The sequence below is a fragment of the Protopterus annectens genome, chromosome 2.part2, assembly GCF_019279795.1.
Source record: "Protopterus annectens isolate FY-2018-M chromosome 2.part2, PAN1.0, whole genome shotgun sequence".
NCBI classification, from domain to species: domain Eukaryota; kingdom Metazoa; phylum Chordata; order Ceratodontiformes; family Protopteridae; genus Protopterus; species Protopterus annectens.
The window spans coordinates 531,637,543-531,660,396 of NC_056730.1; the positions used below are offsets into that span (position 1 = coordinate 531,637,543).

General features: G+C 40.1%; 1 protein-coding gene across 1 annotated transcript in view; it reads right to left on the bottom strand.

The window, feature by feature from the left end:
- Window positions 1–22,854, bottom strand: part of SH3BP5 (SH3 domain binding protein 5) — a 1,951,634-nt gene that overhangs the window by 584,857 nt on the left and 1,343,923 nt on the right. Inside the window, exon 6 of the mRNA XM_044064003.1 lies at window positions 17,643–17,685. Within this exon, the coding sequence (XP_043919938.1) occupies window positions 17,643–17,685 (43 nt within the window). The remainder of the gene's footprint in view (window positions 1–17,642; window positions 17,686–22,854) is intronic.

Genomic DNA, 22,854 nt, shown 5'->3' on the forward strand with positions numbered 1-22,854 from the left:
TGTTATTCTAAAAGTGTATTAGTTCTGGTTTAAGCACTTGGGCTTCAGGCCAGTTATTTTACATTAAGAAGGTTCGTGGTCTGCACTCTTGTGGGAGGAGAGGCTGGACTCTGCCCTTCTGAGCTGGGAATTTCTGGTAAAAGGCTTACAGTGCCTGCATATTTCAACTGTTTCTTACTGAAATTGGTACACCTTGTTTGCTGTAGCATAGACTAGATCCAGGCCTGCTGAATCTAGCTTTATTTGTATGCTTGTTGTTTGTTTGCTTGTTATTTCCCTGAAACGCTAATACCACCTAAAACGTGGCTTTTCAGCGCTTCTGTGGATCCCTAGTGATATCTGCATTACTTACTGTACTTATTTCCTTGTTTCACTTAAAAGTTACTGTTTGTCGTTTTTGCATTTAAGTTACCTGTAACACATTGCATTTAAGTTACCTGGCACTTGCTCACTAAAGCAATTATATAAGTCAGCACTAAAAAATTAAAAGCACTGCACCCTCACAAACTTCCCTTGAGTACCTTGTTCCCCATTGGCCCTTTTTTTTCAATTATAATGGAATTCCCAATAGTATTCTAGCATGTCCAAAGGTCAGTTGTCAATCTCCTCTCTGGTCCAGCTGGTGAATCTGGGAATCTTGAGGCAATGTTACAACTGCCTCATGTACACAGACAACCCTCTCCTCCTCCCAACAAATTCCAACACATGTGAGAGATGCATCCATATAGCCAAACTGGAGGCTAAGCTCTCTCAACTCAGTACTGGCGTAACCAGTCAGGAGGAGAAGGAAACCACACTCACTACAATTCCAGTCTCACATAGACCTACCACGACAGCAAACCAAACAAATAAACACACAAAAACATACTCGGAGGCTCTAAATAAAAATCTGCCTAAGCAGCAGAGACCTCCAAAGCAGACACCCAAGCAACCGCTACCCCAAAACAAAACACGTGCAACACATAGCTCACAAAGCCAGTGTGTCGAACAGTCACAGCCCTTAAGGCTAAACAACACACCTGATACACTTGTAATAGGTGACTCTATCGTCAGGCACACTGATGTCCCGCTCACCAGGCTGAACAAGGAGAAGGTCATGGTGAGCTGCCTGTCGGGCGCTAGGATCAGCCACATAACACAAGCACTCAGGTCACTCCAAGGCAAGTACAAATATGACTCAGTCATTGTCCATGCTGGTGTGAATGACCTGAGCCGTACCTCCCTGCACTACATGAAAGAGACATAGAGGAGCTCTCTGAGCATGTGGCCCAGGCCAGTATGACCCTGACCTTGAGTAGCATCTTACCCTCACCAAGAATTATGCCACAATATGAAGACAAGATGATCAATTTCAACAATTGGCTTAAGTATTGGTGTCATTCAAAGGGGATCCAATGCCTGTCAGCCTGGGATGACATGCTCAACAAGCCACGATGCTTCGCTAGGGACGGCTTGCACCTGTCACCCCTGGGCTTTTGGATATTAGCAAAGGCTCTTGCTACCCCTATAGTGCCTTTTTTAGGCAAGGCTCAAAAGACAAACCCACCTCCATAGGTATCACAAGGGATAAGAAACTAAGAGTAATGCTACTCAACGCCAGAAGTCTAAACCTCAAGATGCACACACTCGAAACTCTCCTTAGCATGGAGAACATCAATATCTGTGCAGTAACAGAAACCTGGTTCAAGGCTCCCAAGAGCACCCCAGCACTACCAGGTTATACCTCATACCATGCTTTTCGGCCCCAAAACTTGGAGTGAACCACAAAAGGAGGGGGAGTATCAATATTCATCAAAGATACCCACACCTCCAGGTTGGTGGCACAGCACGAAGCATCAGAGACTATCCATGTGCAACTAACAGTGGGTAAAACTGCCTTCCAGTTTATAGCCTGCTACAGACCACCCTCCAAAACCCAGGAACCCCACTCGGCCTTCCAGAGAACACTGGAAAATATGAAGGTCTCTCCAAACACCATTACACTGGGCGACTTCAACTACCCAAACATAGACTGGGAGCATTACTCTAGCTCCAACACCCTAGCCCAAAGGTTCCTAGAATTTATAAACTCAAATGCTATGGAACAACTTGTTACCACTCCCACAAGAGGGGAAAATGTACTGGACCTGATCATCACCAACATGGGGATTCTATGCTCCAGACCAGAAGTGTATCCCTCACTGGTAAGATCAGACCATAAACTAAACTCACTAGATATTCACATCCCGACCCCACCTCCTGCCCAGAAAACCACAGTGAAAAACTTCTCTAAAGCAAATTTCACACTCCTCAAAACCGAGGTGGAATCCTTCAAAGCCACCGGGCCTGTGGAAAATACGGCCCAGACCGCAGAATCCTTTATAAATGTATTCTATGAACACCTTCAGGAATGCATGGATCATGCAATCCCAAATAAAACCAAGACCCAATCCTCCAAAGGCAGACGTCCTGTCTGGTGGACCCCAGCCATAAACAAACTATACAATAGAAGGAGGAAGCTACTAAATGATAGAGCAAAATCCGAAAAAGGGAAGGCATCACTGATCAGTATTAGCAAAAAACTACGGGCACTCATAAAATCGTCTAAGGCCAGCTTCGAGAGAAGAATTGCACAGGACACTAAGGATAATCACAAGGCTTTCTTTAGTTATGTTAGGAACCTGGGTGGGAATTCCCAGATATGCTCAGAATTAGTCCAAAATGACAAAAAATACACCGAACCCACAGACATTGCCAACATCCTAGATGACAGGTTCAGCGCAAACTTCTCCCCCCCATCCCCACCAAAAGGGCAAATATCTATCCCAGCAGAGTGCTGCCCCCCTGACATCTCAGATGCTCAGGTAAGAGCCGCCCTCTCCAAAGCAAAAAACACAGCATCAATGGGACCAGACGGTGTCCCGGGCTGCATCCTACATGAACTCCAAAAAGAGCTAAACCCAAACATAAAACTACTGTTCAATCTCAGTCTTACTACAGGATATGTTCCCAAAGAGTGACGTATAGCAACAGTGGTCCCTCTCCACAAAGGTGTTGCCTCAATGGATCCTGGAAACTATCGCCCCATAAGCCTGACTAGCTTGGTCTGCAAAGCTATGGAAAGGATCATCATGGACCTCATAAATAAAGATATTGGGGACCTACAGACACTGGATCCTACCCAGTTCGGCTTTGTTAAGGGCAGATCATGCCTCCTAAACCTGGTTGATTTCTTTGAAACAGTCTCCAAGGCCATTGATGAGGGGAAGGTGGTCCACACAGCCTACCTGGACCTCACAAAAGCCTTCGATACAATACCCCACTCGGGCATTACAGATAAGCTCACCAGCTTAAATATAAACCCCTATGTCACTAGATGGGTTGCAAACTGGCTCAAGGACAGAACTCACATGGTTAGAATTGCTAGAGCCATGTCAGACTCCAAACCAGTTACAAGTGGCGTCCCACATGGCTCAGTCCTGGGACCTCTCTTGTTCGGTATATATTTCTCGGAGGTACAGGCCAACACGGAAGGACTGTGGCTGACCAAGTTCGCAGATAACTGTAAACTGGGTGCCATAACAGACTCTCCAGCCGACACAAGCATCCTCCAAAAGGGCCTCATAGAAACAGACAACTGGTGCCAGAGCCATGGCCTCAAGCTAAACACCAAAAAGTGTATAGTCATCCCCTTTGGCAAAAACAAAGTGCCCACAAGTTACCACATAGGTAGTAATCCATTAAGTACAGAAGTAGTAATTAGGGACCTGGGGACCCAAGTTGATAGCAGTCTCTCATTTGACAACCACGTGGCCAAAGTGGTTAGAAAAACATTTTATATAGCCCACCTAATCATGAAGGATTCACATCTAGATCAGGGGAGGTCATCGTGCCTCTTTACTCATCCCTCATCAGGCCCATAATTGAGTACAATGCCCCTTTTGGGATGTACCTTACCAGACACCTGCAGCAACTGGAAAGACCCCAAAAGTACCTCACCAAGAGGATCAAAGGGCTCAAACAGATGCCATATGCTGCCCGGTTAAAGAAACTCCAGCTCTACTCAGTGGCATACCGCCTGTTCAGGGGTGATCTGTGCCTGACGTATAAAGCCATGTCCAACCCGGAATTAATGGACATGCTGCACCTCAGAAAATCCAAATCCCATCGAGCTACCCGCTTGAGAGACTTGAACCTCAGCACTGAAATAAATAGGACATGCTGGAGGGACAGATTCATAACCCAGAGGCTCCCTTCACTCTGGAATAAAATCCCAGTCCAGGTTAGGCAGAGTCCCTCATTGACTCTCTTCAAGAGGAATCTTGATGAGTGGATGGGAGATCGTAGGTTTAACCCGGGTATCACTGTTAGACAGAGGCACAGTATACTAACCTCGAAAAAGGGCATAGCAAAATTAATTTAAAATGGGTGGCGAAAGCCAAACACATTCTGGCTAGGCATATAAATGCCCTAGGGCAGATAGCCTAGTATGAACCTATGAACCTATAAAAGGCTGATGAAGCAGCCATGGACCTAGATGACTGAGCTCAAGGAGGTCTTGGCAAATTTAGACCTTTTTGAGAATAAACCAATGAAATGCAGTCAGTAATCCATTTGGCTACAGTAACTTCAGATGCTGCCTGACCTAGGTGATTAGGGGAACGTGATATGAAAAGATGATCTGACTTTCTGAATTGTTTTGTTCTGTGAAAATAAAAACATAGTTGTCTGTGTACATCGAGGAGATGAAGCATATATTCTCCTTTATTAGAAAACTTTGGGGATAAAAAAGGGTAACTGATGGTGTTATTTTCAGATGCCACGTTAGGAAGAAAGGAAGGGTTAGTCTGTACAGAAACCTTGTCTTTGTGCAAAACAGTGTAAGGAAACTTAACTGAAACAGCCTGGAGTTCAGAAATTCTTTTCACTAAAGTTACAGCTACCAAAAGACAGCTTTCCAAGAAAAATATTTCAGATCACATTTGTCAGATGATTCAAAGGCCTTTTAGTTTAATCCTTGAAGAACCACAGTTAAGATCCCAAGGAGAAGAAGGGTCTTTTATCGGAGGTCTAAGAAGAAAAATGCCCTTCATGAAGGCTTTACACAATTTGGAAGACACTAGAGAAGTACATTTATTTCCTGAATGGGAATTTGAAATCGTTACCTACTGAAGTGGTGGTGGTGCTGCGGTAGCGTTGTCACCTCACAGTAAAACGTTGTCCTGTTTGATTCTCAGCTAGAGCGTCTTCTGTGTGGAAATATGCGTCAACGGGCGTATCTTTGTTGAAGGTTGCGCGTCAGGGCTGGCAACTCGGCATGTAAAAATCTACTGCCAATCATTAGCGGACTGGAGTTCCGCTGTGGCGACACCTAACCGGGAAAAGCCGAAAGATACAACAATCTACTGAAGTTTAACTGCTGAAAATTTTGCTCCCTCTTTAAAAAGAGTTGTTAGAAAAGAAAGAATGCCTGTTGTTGGGGCTGAGAAAGGGTTGACATTATTGTTGTAAGCCCAAACAGAAATCCTTTCCATTTGCTTCTGTAGAGATTTTTGGTAGAAGCTTTCTGGGAGGCCAAAATAATATTATGAACTGGGGAAGAAAGCCTGGACCATCTATTACTGGAAGTGGAGAAACCATTTGATTAGTTTGAGGGCGTGAAGACTGGGATGCTGAATTCCTAATGGATGGGATAGGAGATCCTGAGCAGGCACCAGTATCCATGGAGGATATCGCAAGGGAGACCATATGAAAAGGAGCTGTACTTGCCGAGGCCAGAAGGGGCAAAGATGATGACTGTGCTCTTCAGCCTGTTTGCTTTCTGTAAGAATTCTGTAATCAGAGGAACAGGAGGGTAGGCATAAAGGAGACCCAGAGGCCAATTGTGAATCAGGGCATCTGTTGGTGATTCCCCCTGAGCAGGGATCAGAGCAAAGTACTTGCTGTACTTGTTGTTATGGGGGGTGGTAAAAAGGTGGCAGCAAGTTTGGCCCCAATGGCTGAAAATCATGTTTGCTACTGACAGATTGAGAGACCACTCATGAGGCATCAGAATGGATCTGCTTAGCTTGTCCGCTAGTATACTGGTTTTCCCCCAGGGTGAGAGTCTCAGTAAGAAAGTGGTCTGATAAGATCACCCATTCCCAAACCCTCATGGCCTCTCTGTACAGAAGGCAAGTTTGGGTTCCTCCTTGCTTGTTGATATACCAGACTACTGGCATGTTGCCTGTCTGAATTGCAATAGTCCCCAGGGAGAGAGCATCCTGAAAGGCTTGCAATGCTAAAAGGAATGCTCTCATCTCTATAACACTGGTATGCAACTTGGTCTCTAAAGGGGACCACATTCATTGGACCAATCTTCCTAGGAATTCCTCCACCACCACCCTAGCTGGGAAGCATCCATGGTCACCTTGGCAACTGGGGGTGGAACAACGAAAGGTCTGTCCAGAAAAAGATAATCGGATTGAATCTACCAATGAATGTGTCACTTGCAAATTGGAGTGAGTTTTATAGGAAAGGATAGAGGCTGATAAAGAATGGACCACTGAACAACCAAGATCCATGGTAGAATTGACATAAAGAAGCATGCTAATGGAATCAACACTATGGTTGCTGCCAGAGACCTGAGAGCTCGCAGCACTAATCTTGCTGGAGAAGAAGGTTGAGAAAGTATAGTCAGAACTTGAAGTTTCACTGATGTAATGTGGTGGTGAGGTAAGGAAGCTACCTGAGTTGTAGTATTCAAAAGAGTCTCTTTGAACTCTAGGCTCTGTAAGGGGACTAATTTTGATTTGGCAATATTTATTGAGATACCCAAGATTTTGCAAATCTGGAGCAAATAATCCTTGGCTTATAGATGTTAATAACTGGATCGAACAGTGAGAAGCCAACCGTCTAGATATGGAAACACCTGGAATCCATTGAGCCTCAAATGAACTACTACTATTACCATGCATTTGGTAAACACCCTGGGAGATGTGGTAAGTCCAAAGGGCAGAGCTCTGAATTAATAATGGTTGGCTTCTAGCTGAAAGTGTAGTATCTCCTGGATTGCCTGTCTATTTTAGGTAACAGTATACATCTTGGGGATCTATGCAGCACATCCAATCATCCTTGTGCAGAAAAGGCAGGATAGACTGGACCATGACCATTCGGAACTTTGCCTTCTTTACATACTGGTTCAACTTGTTTAGATCCAAAATGGGTCTGAGGTCCCCTTGTTTTCTTTGGCACTAAAAAGAAGTGTGAGTAAGTTTCGAATCCTATCTGTGCAGGTGGGGCCTTTTCAATGACTCTTTTCTCTAGTAGCCTTTGTATTTCTTGTGCTGCATATTTCCTCTGACTGGGTGGAATGTCAGGAAGTTTCTTCCTTTGAGGAAGAGGATGAAGGGAAAATGGTATGTAGTAGCCTCCGGATATTATTCTTAGCACCCAAGAATCTTTTGTGATATCTGTCCAAGTGTCTAGGAGCAAAGAGAACCGATCCTCGACTGCCTCCAGAGTTGAACAGTTGGGCAGCATTTCAGGAGTGCTGAAAGGGCCTATCTGAAAAAGAATCTCTAAAGCCCTGGTTCTGTGGGCCCCCTCTGCCTCTAGGGTGATGTCTACCATTAAAACTTCCTCCTCTGCCTCTGGAGAAATTCTCCCCACAGGAAAAGTCCCTGAGGCTTACGGAGCTACATCTTCTTACCACCTCGCTGGTTTCTAGAGAAAAGCCATTGAGGGGTAGAAAGCTTGATTCCCATGGCAGACAGTGTCTTTCCTTCGTGTTCCCTGTGGGTACACATGTCATTGACTTATAGCTCGACTAAGGAAGTGCCATAAAATGGGGCATTAATAAAAGATGTCTTGAAGGGTTCCTCAAAATCATATAGCCGCATCCAGGCATATCGCCTTATGGCTATCCCTGAAATGGCTGCTCATGAGGTATCTTCTGCAGTATGGGAGAACAACCTCATTGAAGCATTTCAAATGGACAGCAGAGTGGCCAGCTGGGAGAAACTATTTTTGAAATCCTCAACAGACATGGACTGCAACAGAGTATTTGATAACTCTTTTGTCAAATCTCACAGTAGCATAGTAAAATGTGCCAAATAATTTAGAGACCTCAGTGAATAGGTAGCCGAGGTGAAAACTTGCTTTCCGAATCAGTCTGCTGGGGGGAATAGGGGGTCACCCAAGACACAGATGGTCCAGAAATGAAAGCCTCCAGAAACACTGACTCTTCAGGAGAAAGAGATTGGGAAGGCCAACCCTCTTACTGTTTGAGTATCTCAAGATAGCTCAGAAGATGATGTCATCAGGTGGCTATCTGAGGGATCCCTTTCCCTCATCAAGATCAGTGTCTTCCATGAGAGACTTCATCAGGGAGTCAATGTGTCTCCTCTTACATTTCCTCTTCTGAGGAATCTCCTCTGTGGAATATTTGGAGGAAGTATCAGATGAAAGAGGAAATTCCTCTAAGGGAACTATCTGGAGACCTCCTGGAACTGGCTGTCCATGTGGGGTAGGTTTGATGGGTTCAAAGCTTGGAACCAAACAGGGGAAAAGGGGGAGGATCCGAGACAGAAGACAACGGTTCTCTGTGGAGAGAAAAAGCCCTTACACTTACTACCACCTTGAAAGAAGACGACCAGGGAGAACCCTTTCCTCCCTACCTGGAGCTGAAGTCTCCGATGAAGGTAGGTTGGGGCTACCGCTGGATCCAAGCCTCAAGGGGAAAATTGGATCCAAGCTGTCCAAGACTGAAGCTCCAAGAGGAAGAGAGGGACAGACAGATCTGACAAATTTGTAGCAGAGTACGAATCCAAAAAGCCAAACAAACTGTCAAAACACAAAAAAGCCAAGGGATAACGTTCCACCAAGCGTGTAATAAAATCGTAATACACTCGCTACAAAATGCGATGTCAAATGAAGTTAAAGCAACAATAGTTCAAGACTGTAACGTAAGAACTTTTATTATAAGCAAGCACTTTCGGAGAGATTCGTATCTCTCCTTCCTCAGACAAAAGTAAAACATTCATTTGTTACAGCTTCCCCATTAAATAGGGTGCCAATCAATCAATTAGCAAGCTACCATTTTAATTAAATTAAATACCATACTAGTTTATTTATATGTTAAAATTGCTTAAAAACATATTGTTTAAAATCCAACCTGCTCTGTTACCCCATCTTTATTGTTTAAAAACATAACTGTTAAAACAATAATTTACACAAAACTCACAACTCTTTCGTTTACCTAATATTAATGCATGTTTTTATACTATCCAATGCGCGGTTAAGAATTGTAACTATAAACCACTCTTAAAAAATAATAAGAAAACTCTATTTAGGTTGTTATGGTAACAATGTTTCTTAGTCGGTTTCCGTTATAACGAAACCGTACTTAAAGCGTCACTACCTTATTTCCCATACTGTACTTTTATCTATGGTTTAACCACCAAAAACACTACTAAATGTTTTAACACATAGGTAAATAAAACCATGCTTACTATGTATGTATATGTGGGCATGGTGTATTTAAATGCATATAAATTATATTTTCTTTCATTTCCTTATATTTAGTTTAAACTATTATGTCCAAATGGAAATATTAATGAGTGTTTGTTATTAACCATCACTAAGGTCCGCCACAGGCAGCCTTAAATACAAATTAAAATTAAAAATCAAAAGTTTGATGATGTCAATAATCAAACACTTGTCAAAAGTATTTTGGAAATCATGAACACATTAACCTATGCTTCTGTAGACATGCTCTCCATACTATGACAAGCAAACTAGGAACTGTGATGTCTGTCCAATAAAGTGTGTTAAAAAATATAAAACTAAATGACATTATGTTACATTACATTGTTGTTCCATAAAACAAAGAACTTTAAAAGCAGTTATACACTTCATACACAACCTAAACTCTACAGGGTGAAGCCTTATCTCCTAAGGGTCAAAAGCTTTAAAATACAGGTGAGCGATATCGCTTCGTTTAGGCCTGGATATGTATGTGCGGCCGTCCTCAGTTGCCATAGCAATTCTTCTTTTTCTAATAATATTTGCCATGGACCTGAGTTGGCTTGTACCTTAATTTGCTTCAAAACAGCAAAATTAAAAGTGTGGTCCTTGTTCTGAATAATGTGGCAAGCTAATGCATTGTTGATGTCATTCTTAGAAATAGCGTATAGGTGTTCATACATCCTTTTATGCAATGCCCTCTCAGTCTTTCCTATATAGAAAGCCGGGCATTGCCTACAGCTTGCCACATAAACAACTGCTCTAGAAGAGCAGCTGAAATTGCCAATTAACCTGTATTTTACATTGTTTATTATCACATGGCTGCCCAGAAAATATAATTTATATGCATTTAAACACACCATGCCCACATATACATACATAGTAAGCATGGTTTTATTTACCTATGTGTTAAAACATTTAGTAGTGTTTTTGGTGGTTAAACCATAGATAAAAGTACAGTATGGGAAATAAGGTAGTGATGCTTTAAGTACGGTTTCGTTATTATAACGGAAACCGACTAAGAAACATTGTTACCATAACAACCTAAATAGAGTTTTCTTATTATTTTTTAAGAGTGGTTTATAGTTACAATTCTTAACCGCGCATTGGATAGTATAAAAACATGCATTAATATTAGGTAAACGAAAGAGTTGTGAGTTTTGTGTAAATTATTGTTTTAACAGTTATGTTTTTAAACAATAAAGATGGGGTAACAGAGCAGGTTGGATTTTAAACAATATGTTTTTAAGCAATTTTAACATATAAATAAACTAGTATGGTATTTAATTTAATTAAAATGGTAGCTTGCTAATTGATTGATTGGCACCCTATTTAATGGGGAAGCTGTAACAAATGAATGTTTTACTTTTGTCTGAGGAAGGAGAGATACGAATCTCTCCGAAAGTGCTTGCTTATAATAAAAGTTCTTACGTTACAGTCTCGAACTATTGTTGCTTTAACTTCATTTGACATCGCATTTTGTAGCGAAATTTGTAGCAGAGCCCAACTCCTCAGATCTGCAGCCAACATCTTAGTTCCAAAACCCGCTCTGATACGAAGGTATCAGAGCAGAACAAGTCAAGGAAACTGTCGGAGTCGAGAAAGAAACTTGGCACTGAACCTCTCGGGAATCATATGAAAATGATTTCAGACAGCCCACTTCACTGAAAGCTCATTTGACTGAAAGCTCATTTGGTCGAATTCCATTTGGTCAGAAATGGAATATAGCCCCTGCCCCCCAGCAGTGCAATCGTGGAGTGATTATAAAGTAAGGGGGGGCACAGCCCCCCACATTGGGGGGTGTGGGGGGGTGAAGCCCCCCACATTTTGCAACTAGTTTCTACTGACATTATATGTTTCAATGTATTTTTTTAATGGATACACATGTATATAATAGTGCATACACTGCAATTATGTGGGGTCTACGCCCCCTACACCCACCAATGTGTGGGGCTGTGTCCCCCACACTCCCCTTACTTTATATTCTCACTCCAGGGTCGCACTGCAGTGGGGCAGGGGCTATATTCCATTTTCGACCAAATGGAATTTGACCAAATGGGTTTTCAGTGAAATGCATTTTTGGTGAAGTGGGCTGCCTGAAATCATTTTTGACCAAATGTAATTCGACCAAAAACAGTTGACCCATATATATATATATATATATATATATATATATATATATATATCTGAACAATGGAAAAAATCAACATTACTATATTACTAGCTCGAACGTGGAACCTGCATCTAACCTTGATGGCGGCAAATGAGATCTGAAGTAACTGGGGCAGAATAGGACATGATGGGTAGAGGGAGCAACTCAAGAGCTGAATCCAAAGTCTAGTGTATGCAGCCAAGTCAGACCTGAGGGTCAGATCCAAACCCATTTGTGAGGAAGAATGAAAAGGACAACAAATTATTATATTTATGCTAATGTGTCTGGTACAGTACACTTAACCTGCTGAATGGAGTTTGGAAATGTTACTATGTCACACAGGTAGAGAATGCCATCTGATCTAAATCAGGTTGTAAGAAAGTGAGATTTTATTGTTAGGATAAATTATGAATATATATCACATTAATAACTTTATCAATACAGACTTGATGGTATTTTAAGATGTCAATTAAAAGATTACATAATGCTAGACAACTTATCAAAGAGAACTGTTGTATAACGACCACAACTTTACAGACATTTCTATTTGTTTAGCAATAAATATATTTACGCAAATATCTCAAGCAGTATCCACAGAATGGTATAGTGGAACAGCTCTTCATAGGACAGCTCAGTACACAGGTCAGGAATGTCTGATGTCCCCAATACAGTGGTCAGTAAGCAATAAAGCATGATTTTGTTTTATGCCAAACTGAACATGTGCCATATTATTCTGTTAATAATTCTACATAGATAATTTAAATATAGTACTTCATGGTATTACATGAAATCTTAATGCTGCAAATTTGTCACTGATGCTTGTGGTCTGTCTACTGCCAATATGGAAATATTTATCCTTATTTAGTAAGAAAATACTCATATATGTTTAAATATCATATTTATGTAAACATTACATGCACTGTTCACCTGGACACATTGCCGAACAGCATTTCATGTGTGAGAGTGGAAAAAGAATTCTGAACTGCTTCTCCAGTGCTCTTCAAGGAACAAACACCCTTATAAGACTACTCCAACATAGAAGGATCTGAACAGCTCAATCAGGGAATAAATCTTAACCCCAAAGGCTGTTCCCTACCAAGAAGTTTCTGGAATAAAAGAACTGGGGGGAATTACAAACATAATTCAGCCTTCCTGACCTTTTTGTTAGACACTGAACTACTGTAAGTGACATTTTTTGCCTTGTTAATGCTGTACAGCACTTTAATTAATGAAAGTTCACTAAAATACATACATTTACAGTGTAATAAATTCTATTTTTATACAAACTTAACCTGGTACATGCTAGCTGTTTTTAATTCTTAGCTTAATATGAACCTAGAAAATAGGTTTGGATAGGGGAAAGTACATGCCAAGCCAGTTTGTTTTCCATCTCAACTCTGATGGTGCTCTATAGAACAAATGCACAGCCGATGGTATAAAATGGCATATTCCTACCTATTTTTCCTGACACAGTCATTCCCCTTTCATATCCCATTCTTTCTGCCCCTTCTCACCTGTGCATACTGCACATAACCACTTTTACTATAGAATCTTAGGCAGCCAGTGTGCCTTAGCTTCCCATTACTGCTGTAGATGCAAGTACTCCATCTACCTGCGATTTACTCATCTGAATTTTGCACACAGTATCAGTAGTTCAGACCAAAATGCAGGTGACATGATCAGATGTTTGAGTGGTGTTCACATGAACCACATGCCCTGTATCTTGACCATTGTAATTTACTGCAACAGTCTCATCCCCAGCAACACCTTTGCAAGTATACTAGTATCTACAGTAAATGATAAGGTACCACCTCATGTGAAGCTGTGATGAAGTTGCATAAAGTGCAGGGTAAAAAATAAAATGCGTTAAACAGTCATGTGCATCCACCTGGGATAGATGCATGCCAGGCCTGTAGTCCTCGCTGAGGAGCCTAGGAAGAAAACATTAGGTAAAGGACATGTAACAATAGATAAGGCATAGATGCTCTAAATACAGTGCTGTAAAATCTGTTATTATAATACTGACATGGTTGAGTACTCTGGGAGAAGTGGCAGACCTAATGTGTCCACAACCACTTACTCTGAAACCACCACCAATGACAGTTCTTGATGAAAATACAATAGGTCTGGAGGTCTGTGAGCTGCCAAGTAGGTTACCCCTCTACTTATGGCCCTCTGTCCTTCAGTGATAAGCTATACCTTTTTAAATGAACGGTTAATCATTTAAGCGATCCTGTGATGACACTGCAAGAGAGATTGCTATGATTGGTGACTGCAGTGACCTGTCAAAACAACCCCATCATAGTTTGTTACACCGGTCCAAGGTGGCTCCACTCTTTATTTATTTACTAGTAGGATAATACAACTGCACCAGCAAAAGCAAATCCCTTTTTAGAGGGGACCCGGGAAGAAAAGCTCCATATGTCAAAGAAAAAAAATGTTAGAATAGTTCTCCTAGTAAGATGAAATAATACAGGGTACGCCTTTTAGCAAACAGTAGCAAACGTAGAAGATAATCATACAGATTTACAATTGTATTGATAATTTTTATAACATATACAAAGCAGATTCACGTTAAATCAATTTTAAAAAACAAGTCACATTCTTACATGGTTGCATAGGAGTATCAGAGCACAATAATAGTAGTAGTTGCAAAGCAGTGCATAGCATAAATAAGGGTAGTGGAGAGAACTTCTAAAGTAATATAGCCAGTCAGACTGCGTACAGAGTAGGTAAGGGAGAACAGTCTAGGTCTAGAGGAGTTAAACTGGATTTGGGAAAGTGAAAGAAGAGAAAGTATAGTGGAAAAGATTAGGATAAGAACAGACTACAAGACAATAGAGCAGGAGAGGAGGGAAAGTGAGTAGAATAAAGTAGTCAGAAACACTGCAGTTAGAAACAGAAAGAACCGATGTCTGAAAATCAAGCCAACTACTGTTCAGCTTACTTGCATATGAATAAATGAACACATGCATGGAAAGCAGTTTGACATGGATACTAGTCACATTTTCTAAATATTGTTATAATAATTTGCCATAATAATATTACATAATATAACTCATCCAAATTGAGCATCTTTGAATTCCTTAATTAACTCCTAAATATTGGTGCTACACAGCAGCACACACCCAAGCTACTCCATGTGCAGTGTAAATGGGTGATAACTAGCATGGTACTATTAATGCCAGTATGCAACTGAGCATCTGCTTTCCAAGTACCTAAAAGCAGAGTGTGCATATGACTAAATAAATTATTCCTGTAAGGCAGTGTCACATGTAACCCAGGTGCAGTTTTCTCTCATTTAGCATTATAACATTAAGGTGAGGAAATGGAAGGTGCAACTTGAAACCTTTGCATATTAAGGAGGGTGCCATTGTGCCATAGTGAGACTCATTTTCTATCTTAGGTTCATAGGTTAATTGGCAAATACTAGGCTATCAGTATGCAGACCATTACAAGACTAGGCAATAACCAAAGGTTAGACTCAAACCCTGTATCTTGTATCTGTGATTAAAAACATTAACTGTTATGCCTACCCTCAAGAAGTGAAACATAGGCTGCTCCAGATCCTTGAAAGATATAAAAAAAAAAAAAAAAAAAACAACAACAAAAAGAGAGAGAGATGCATGAAATGACATTGCTGCCAGGTTCAAATACAGAACTGGAACACTATCCACAGCAGAGTAATGCAGGCAATGGTACTGTTACCTACTGTTCAGGAAACAGAATGAATGGTCAGCCATATACACCAAATGCCACCCCATCTGCACATATAACTGGATTACCACCCTTCCCTTCTTTAAACAGGTTTATTTAATCATATATACCATACTTTGTCAACTTTAAATTTGGCTATAGATTCTCAAATCTTCTCAAACTAGCAGTGAAACTCGTCTCAGTGCAAATAGTTTGCAATTACACTGAGCCATTCTTACAATTTATCTTTTCATTTTTCCCCTTTTCTCTATTTATAGTAATCTACCTTATGACTAACTTTCTCAACTTCTACCTATACACTAATTCTCTTTCAATGAAACTCGTCTGCTTTTGATTGAAAGCTCTCTTTTACTATTCATTTTGAAAAATGCTTTAAAGCAAAAAAGACTATTATGTACTCTCCGGCTATGTTATGTGAATACCATACATTTTCTGACATACGGACTATAATTTTGGAACTTATTTTAACACTGGTATCTATTTTGTAATAACTCATCACTTCAAAAGTCTTACCTATTAGGTCTTTGATCCATCCCTAGTTAAAAGTGCTTGCAAATAAAATAAATAAAACTGGGGAAAGCAGTTCTGACAAGTCAGTGTGTGATAACTGTCAGATACTGTTTTGCCATGTGTGTGTTGTGGTTAATGCTGAATGCATGTGCTGGCATGTAGTTAGTAGGACTGATATTGGTGTGGGGGAAGCAGCTGGACCTGCAGGAAGCCCCACAAGAAACGTGAAATACATGCTCCACTACGGGTGGTACATACACAAAATTATAACCACTAGGAATACTGTTGCAAGGGAGGGTGAAGACAATGGGATATATGGCTAATCATATAAATTGCTTTAAATGAATCTACAGCCATCAAAAATGCATAATCAAAACTGTAAATCATTGATTTCACAAAGAAAAAAAAATCAATCGATTACCACCCAAATACACACATCCGTAAATACATTGAGCCCAAAACTGCACAATAGTGGAGATAAAGATAATCTTCCTTATCCCAGTGTTCCATGACCTTGCCATATCATGGAGACTTTGTTGATGTAAATAATTTGACTTGTCCTGTTTCATGTTAACAAGGTGCAATGATTAGCAGGTATCCTGAGCATTGCATATATGCATTTGTTGGTGTTGTGGCACAAACATGTATCCTTCATTACATTTTTACTGTTACATATAGACAGTAGTGACACTGGGTTTTCATCACACACAAGCATGTGCACACTTTGTCTCTGATGCGTAGCTGTCATATTAAACATCTGAGCTGCACACTTTCTTTCCAAATTGGCATTTTCAGCCAATAAGAAAGAAATTATGCACTTCCCTTCTTAGGTATAAGTGGACATTGAAACATCTAGCGTAGTAACTTATTAACTCCTAATGAAGGGCTCCTACTAGCCTGAAAGCTTGAGAAATTACAAAACTTATAGTGGTCCAATAAAAGGTATTATATCACATCTATTTTAAATGTCTTTATGCTGTCAAAATGCACAACAACCTTCTTAATGAGCAAGGTTTGCTGTGCTATTATCTATGAATCCCAGCCCATGTCTTTTAATTTCATAAATCATTTAATTTCTTGCATTATCTCATTTCATGAAATGACATTTTCTAGATGAAGACTGAAAAACGTGACACTCATCATAACTTTCCAAATGGACCTGCAGTAGTTTATTTCATTGTGGCTTTTTCTCAAACCCAAGTGTTTTCTTTGGCTGAAAATTAATACCAGCTACTTTTTCTGTTACTAAAATGCTCTGCTGAAGGGGTTACAACTTCATAGCTGCTTCTTCTACTGTTCATTCAGAGTTCTTTATTTTAAAAGCATTATGGAAAGAGAAATGTACCTAGACATTGACTCATTTTTATACCAACGCTATCCTTCAACATTTTAAATGAATATGCCAGTCTACCTACCAAACATCATGAATCACTATGAACCATGGAGAGTGATAAAAAAGAAAATATATAACTAAATTACTGTACTTGTTTTCAAGCAAATCCTTGGCAAGTACCATGGAAAACACTATGGCACGTACCATGGAAAACACTAACACTTCTGAAATGCTTGTGAGTAAATAGACTTAAGACAGCAATGAAAAAATGGATCAAATTATTGTTATGTTTTGATAAGTATACTTTATACATCTCTTGTCCTGACAAAATAAAATCAGACAATTATTGCAATGTTTTGGTTTTTAAGCTGCTTTTGCAATGAACGATTGTACAGTCACCAATGGATTGAAAATGCGGTAATGTATTATGGAATGGTAACAACATACCTCAAGCTGCAAAGAGTACTTGGCTTTGAGTTCAAAATATGGTCTGTGGGAAAAATATAAGTAAAGAAAAATAAATCACTTTAAATATTATGGTACTGTGAACCACAAATAATCCATAAGATGAACATAGATCATATTACTACCCATAAAACTAACAACTAAATTTTTGTAAGAAAAAGGGAACAATAGGACAAGCCATGACAGAAATGGAATCAGAGCAAAACTACTAATACTAATCCACAGAAAAGTAAAACAGTTTGAATCAAGATATTTAATACTATAAAACACATGGCACAGATGGTCAAAAGACTTGCAATATTACATGGATTATTTCCTTAAATCTATATGTCAATAATTTTATTCTCATTTCATGACAATTCTGTTTACACTTTTTTGAATTTTACTAAAAATTCTGTCTACTTTGAAGATAAATGTCAAATTCAAATGACAACTTTTGGAGCAAAAGCTTCATGGTTAAGATTGTCCCCCAGATTCGCTAATCTTCCGTGTAGGACTAGCTTAGTCTTGCACGGAAGTGTCCGTTTAGGAGCAAGATGGCTGTGCACCATGCATATCAATAAGGCGCGATGCCCGAGCACCTAGGCTAACACGGAGCGTGTATGAGTGCAGGGGGCGTGGCTGAGAGCAGAGCTCTCAGAATAAACATGCCCCTGCAATGTAGAACAGCAGAAAGTGATAAGAAATGAGCAAGACCGCTCATAGGTGTCCACATATCCCCACCAACAGTTCCCCATGTGTACAACAGCAACAGTACATATAAATTAAATGAAGAAACCCTTTTATTATTTTTTTCAAAAATCTGAGTACAGCTAACCATAGGTGCACGGGTGTGCCCATTCCTTAGCTACTGTTAATGCAGCTTAAATAGCAGAAAGAGGATAAAAAGCAAGATATATACAAATGAAGCAGTACAGCAATAGTGTAGTGGGCAGAGCACTCGCCTTACAAGCAGTCATTCCTGGTTCGAGTCCCACTGCAGTGCATTCCATTTTCCCTTCAAATCACTCTATGATAAATATGTTTTGTGGCATAACCTAATAAATAACATACATTTGTGAATTGCAGTACTGCATTTAATACAGATGTGAGGTGTCAGTGTCATAATGTTGCAAAGTCCACAGATAATCACATGTGCCCCATACAATATCACAGATACAAATGGAAGGTAAACTGTGTAATGAATGATAACTCCATACATTTTCCAAATCACCCACATCCCCAAGAACCATTACACTATTACTGTCTAAAATATAGCACTAGTAAGTGGTAGTATGAGGTAGTAAGCATATTTAAGCACTAGTAAGTGGGTTTAAGCCCATTTGCACAGGGGTAAGCAATGCGCACACGTTAAGCAAGATCGAAGCTAACTCTCTGTAAGCATATGTAACCGGAGGTTAGCATTGCTTACCCTCGTGCAAACCAGCACAAACCCACTTACAATTGCTTAAAAGTGCCTTAGTCACTCTGTATCCAACAGTTCTTGTCCTGCCCAGCAACAAAATAATCAGCACTCCCAAATTGCAAACCCTGGACCCTGCACACTATAGGCAAAGTGATTTACCACTAAGCCATGGCAGATACACATACAGCTGATGTTATCACAAACATATCATCCAGCACAGTCATTCAACAGTACAGGAAATGTATTTAATTATGTAGATGTATGTGTCTGTGTATGTACATGTATATATATATATATATATATATATATATATATATATATATATATATATATGTATATATATGTATATATCAAGAACGAACTTCGTGACAACAAAGCATTAAAAATGAATGAAAAGGAGAACACCATCAACCCCTGTATTATTTAGCGCTGTCGTCTTATGTAATATCAAGACCCCTTCAGACAGACATGTTACATTAATATGAGCAACCATTTGTACATTGCTCAAATACATTATTTCGAGCAGTTTACGTAAATTAACAAAACAGTTCCTGTCCAATCATAATGTGAGAACAGTATTCTTGCAGGGTGCTGTGCGCAACTTCATTAACATTAAAAAGGTAAACCGGGTAACCACAGAAGGAACTGTAGTGTCGTGTGTACACTGGGGTTGCATGCATCACGTGTGCCTGCAACCTTTAAGGAGTCATGTGCATACAGGGATCGTGTGCACCTCATATACCTGGAAAGAAAAAAACATAAGAAAATAATAAAAAACGGTGCATGTCGAGGGGGCGTGTTCCATGCTCAGAATGTCAAACCTGGGACGTCGGTTCCGCAGAACCGGGAGATAAGGCTGGGCAGGTGTGTGAGCAAACCGCTGCTTCTCAAACCCCTGACAGGATGCTACCAGTGGGAGAAACAGTGTAGACCAGCTAAGTCTAATCTTGACACAAAAACAGGTTTGTCCCTGGCAGGACGAACTAAAAATTGCGACTCAGTCCAATGTTTACACGTGTCTCGAAAGATGAACAAGGCAAGGGTCATACGTACGTGGACTAAACGGATGAAGAGCCTGAAGAAGCTTGGGTCAAGACAGTATACTGGATGAGTACCAAGACGTGGAGAGAGAGCAATGTGTGGAGTAGTGGTATGGCTGGGCTAGCAACCATAGAATGGATGGTTGCTGTGCATGTAGAGCTCGGGGGGGGGGGGTGGACCATGGGTATAAAATTATGTATCGAGGCGTGTCGGGGTTGGATGGACAGGTTCAAATCAGACCGCATCATGGACGTAAGTGTGGGGGGGTGGAAGAGAAATGGAGATAAATGTAAGAAATAAGTGAACTTGCGTGGTGCTGGGAGGGTGAACTGGAGGGATTACGATAGTCCAGGCCGAGGAACGCACCTCAGACAGAAAGTGTTAAGAAATGAGGAGATTGCTCATAGGTGTCTGCATATCCCCACCAACAGTCCCCCATGTGTACAACAGCAACAGTACATGTAAATTAAATGAAGAAACCCTGTTATTTTTTTAAAAAATCCGATTAAAGCTAACCGCAATTGCGCGGGTGTGCCCATCGCTTAGCTATGGTTAAAGCAGCTTAAAAGGCTGAAGAGGATAACAAGGAAGATATATGCAAATGAAGCAGCACAGCAATAGTGTAGTGGGCAGACCATTGGCCTAATGAGCAAGCATTCCCGGTTCAAGTCTCACTGCAGCAGTCTATTTTACATGGCAAAGCACGTTATAACCAATTTTTGGTTGCAAAACCCGCTAAATAACAGATATTTATGAACTAGAGTTCTGCAGGAAATGCACATGTGAAGTATCAGTGTCATAATGAATAAGGCACTAGTAAGCAGGTCTATGCATAACTAAGTAGTAGTAAGCATATGTAAGCATTAGTAAGCATGTTTATGTGCGTTTGTGCGGGGGTAAGCACTGCCTACACAGATTAAGCAATCTGGAAGCTAACTGAGTATAAGAAACTGTAACTGGAAGTTAGCAGTGCTTAGTTCCACGTAAACACGCACACAACCGCTTACAACTGCTTTAAAGTGCCTTAGTCACTCCGTATCCAATGGCCCATGTTCTGCCCAGCAACAAAATAAACAGCTGCTGCAAGGCTCAAACTCAGGACCCTGTACACTACAGTCACAGTAGTTAATCACTAAGCCATCATAGCAGTACATAAGACTGAGGTGTCAACAAACAAATCCACACCATAGGAAAATCAAACTGAACATGTGAAATGAATCAATGTACAGTGTGATGTTGTATAACCTGCTACATAACATAAATATGTGATCTGGAGTACTGCAGCAAGGCCAGATGTGAGGCGTTATTGTAATAAAGTGATGAAGTCCCCGCGTAAACCTGCTTACAATTGCTTTAATGTGTCTTAATCAGTCTGTATCCAGCGGCCCGTGCTTTGCCCAGCAACAAAATAAACAGTCTCTGCAAGGCTCGAACCCAGGACCCTGCACACATTACACAAAGTGATTTACCACTAAGCCATGGCAGATATACAAAACCCTGATGTTTTCACAAACATATCATCCAGCACAATCATTCAACAGTACAGGAAATGTAGTAATATCATACCACACAACCTCTTAGTGCAAGAATTCTGGACAAGGTGTGCCAAATGTGGGTACAAATAGGGATATATGTCAACTATTGCTCATATACACTTAAAACATTGCTAGTTAAACAGTTATATGTATTAAAATACATATTTTGAAGGTGTTGAAGTCTGAAACGCAAACGTGTCATCATTAGTTACTGACTTCAATCCTGAGATCATCCATGTCAATTGCCAAAAGAATGAGGTACAAGCCAAAATTATGAGCCAAACATGCATGGACATATGGACAAATATACATCTGTAAATGCACACAGATAGACAGCTATATGTATATATATATGTATGACTCACAAATAATCACAAACATCAATTATATATATATATATATATATATATATATATATATATACAGATAGAAATGTGTATAGCATTTCCACATGGGAACAAAATCCTAAACCACTCACTACAACATAACAAACCATATGCACTGTTAATGGGGGTGGGGGCTCAAATGAGGGATACCTGGTAATTAATGCTATGTTATCCCCCTCCACAGCCCTAACAGATATGTTGTGCAATCCAATATCCAACAAATGCAGTTCTTGACTTCAGGACCCTCCACAACACAGCTACAATGCTTTAACTTTAAGTCAATTCACATGAAAAATGTCAGGGCAATATCTGTAACATATCATGCAGAAAAGTCATTCTACTGTAGGGAATGTACAATGTGGAAGGAGTACACATTACAATGGTGCAGATATGACAAATATACATTGACAAATATATTCAGGTATATATATATATATATATATATATATATATATATATATATATATATATATATATCGATAAATGAGATATATATAAGTACAAACACATATACAGAGACAAAAGGTATTAGTGGCCATACATCTGTAGAAGTAGTGTGGAAGTACTGGGTGCAAAGTATATCCCTCAGCCACAAGCCCTGTAACTGGCACGTGTGAAATGTGCAGTGTGGCAACCATTCCCACAAATGAGAATACTTAGATTAAACATATACCCACTCACAATTCAAAGGACATGACACCACACACAGGTATGCATACACAGAAAACCTTTAATTTGTGTACTATACAATAATGTATGCCATTACTTACAGCACACATATTTTGAAATATGTAATCAGTGATGAATGCAAGGCCCACACAAAACAG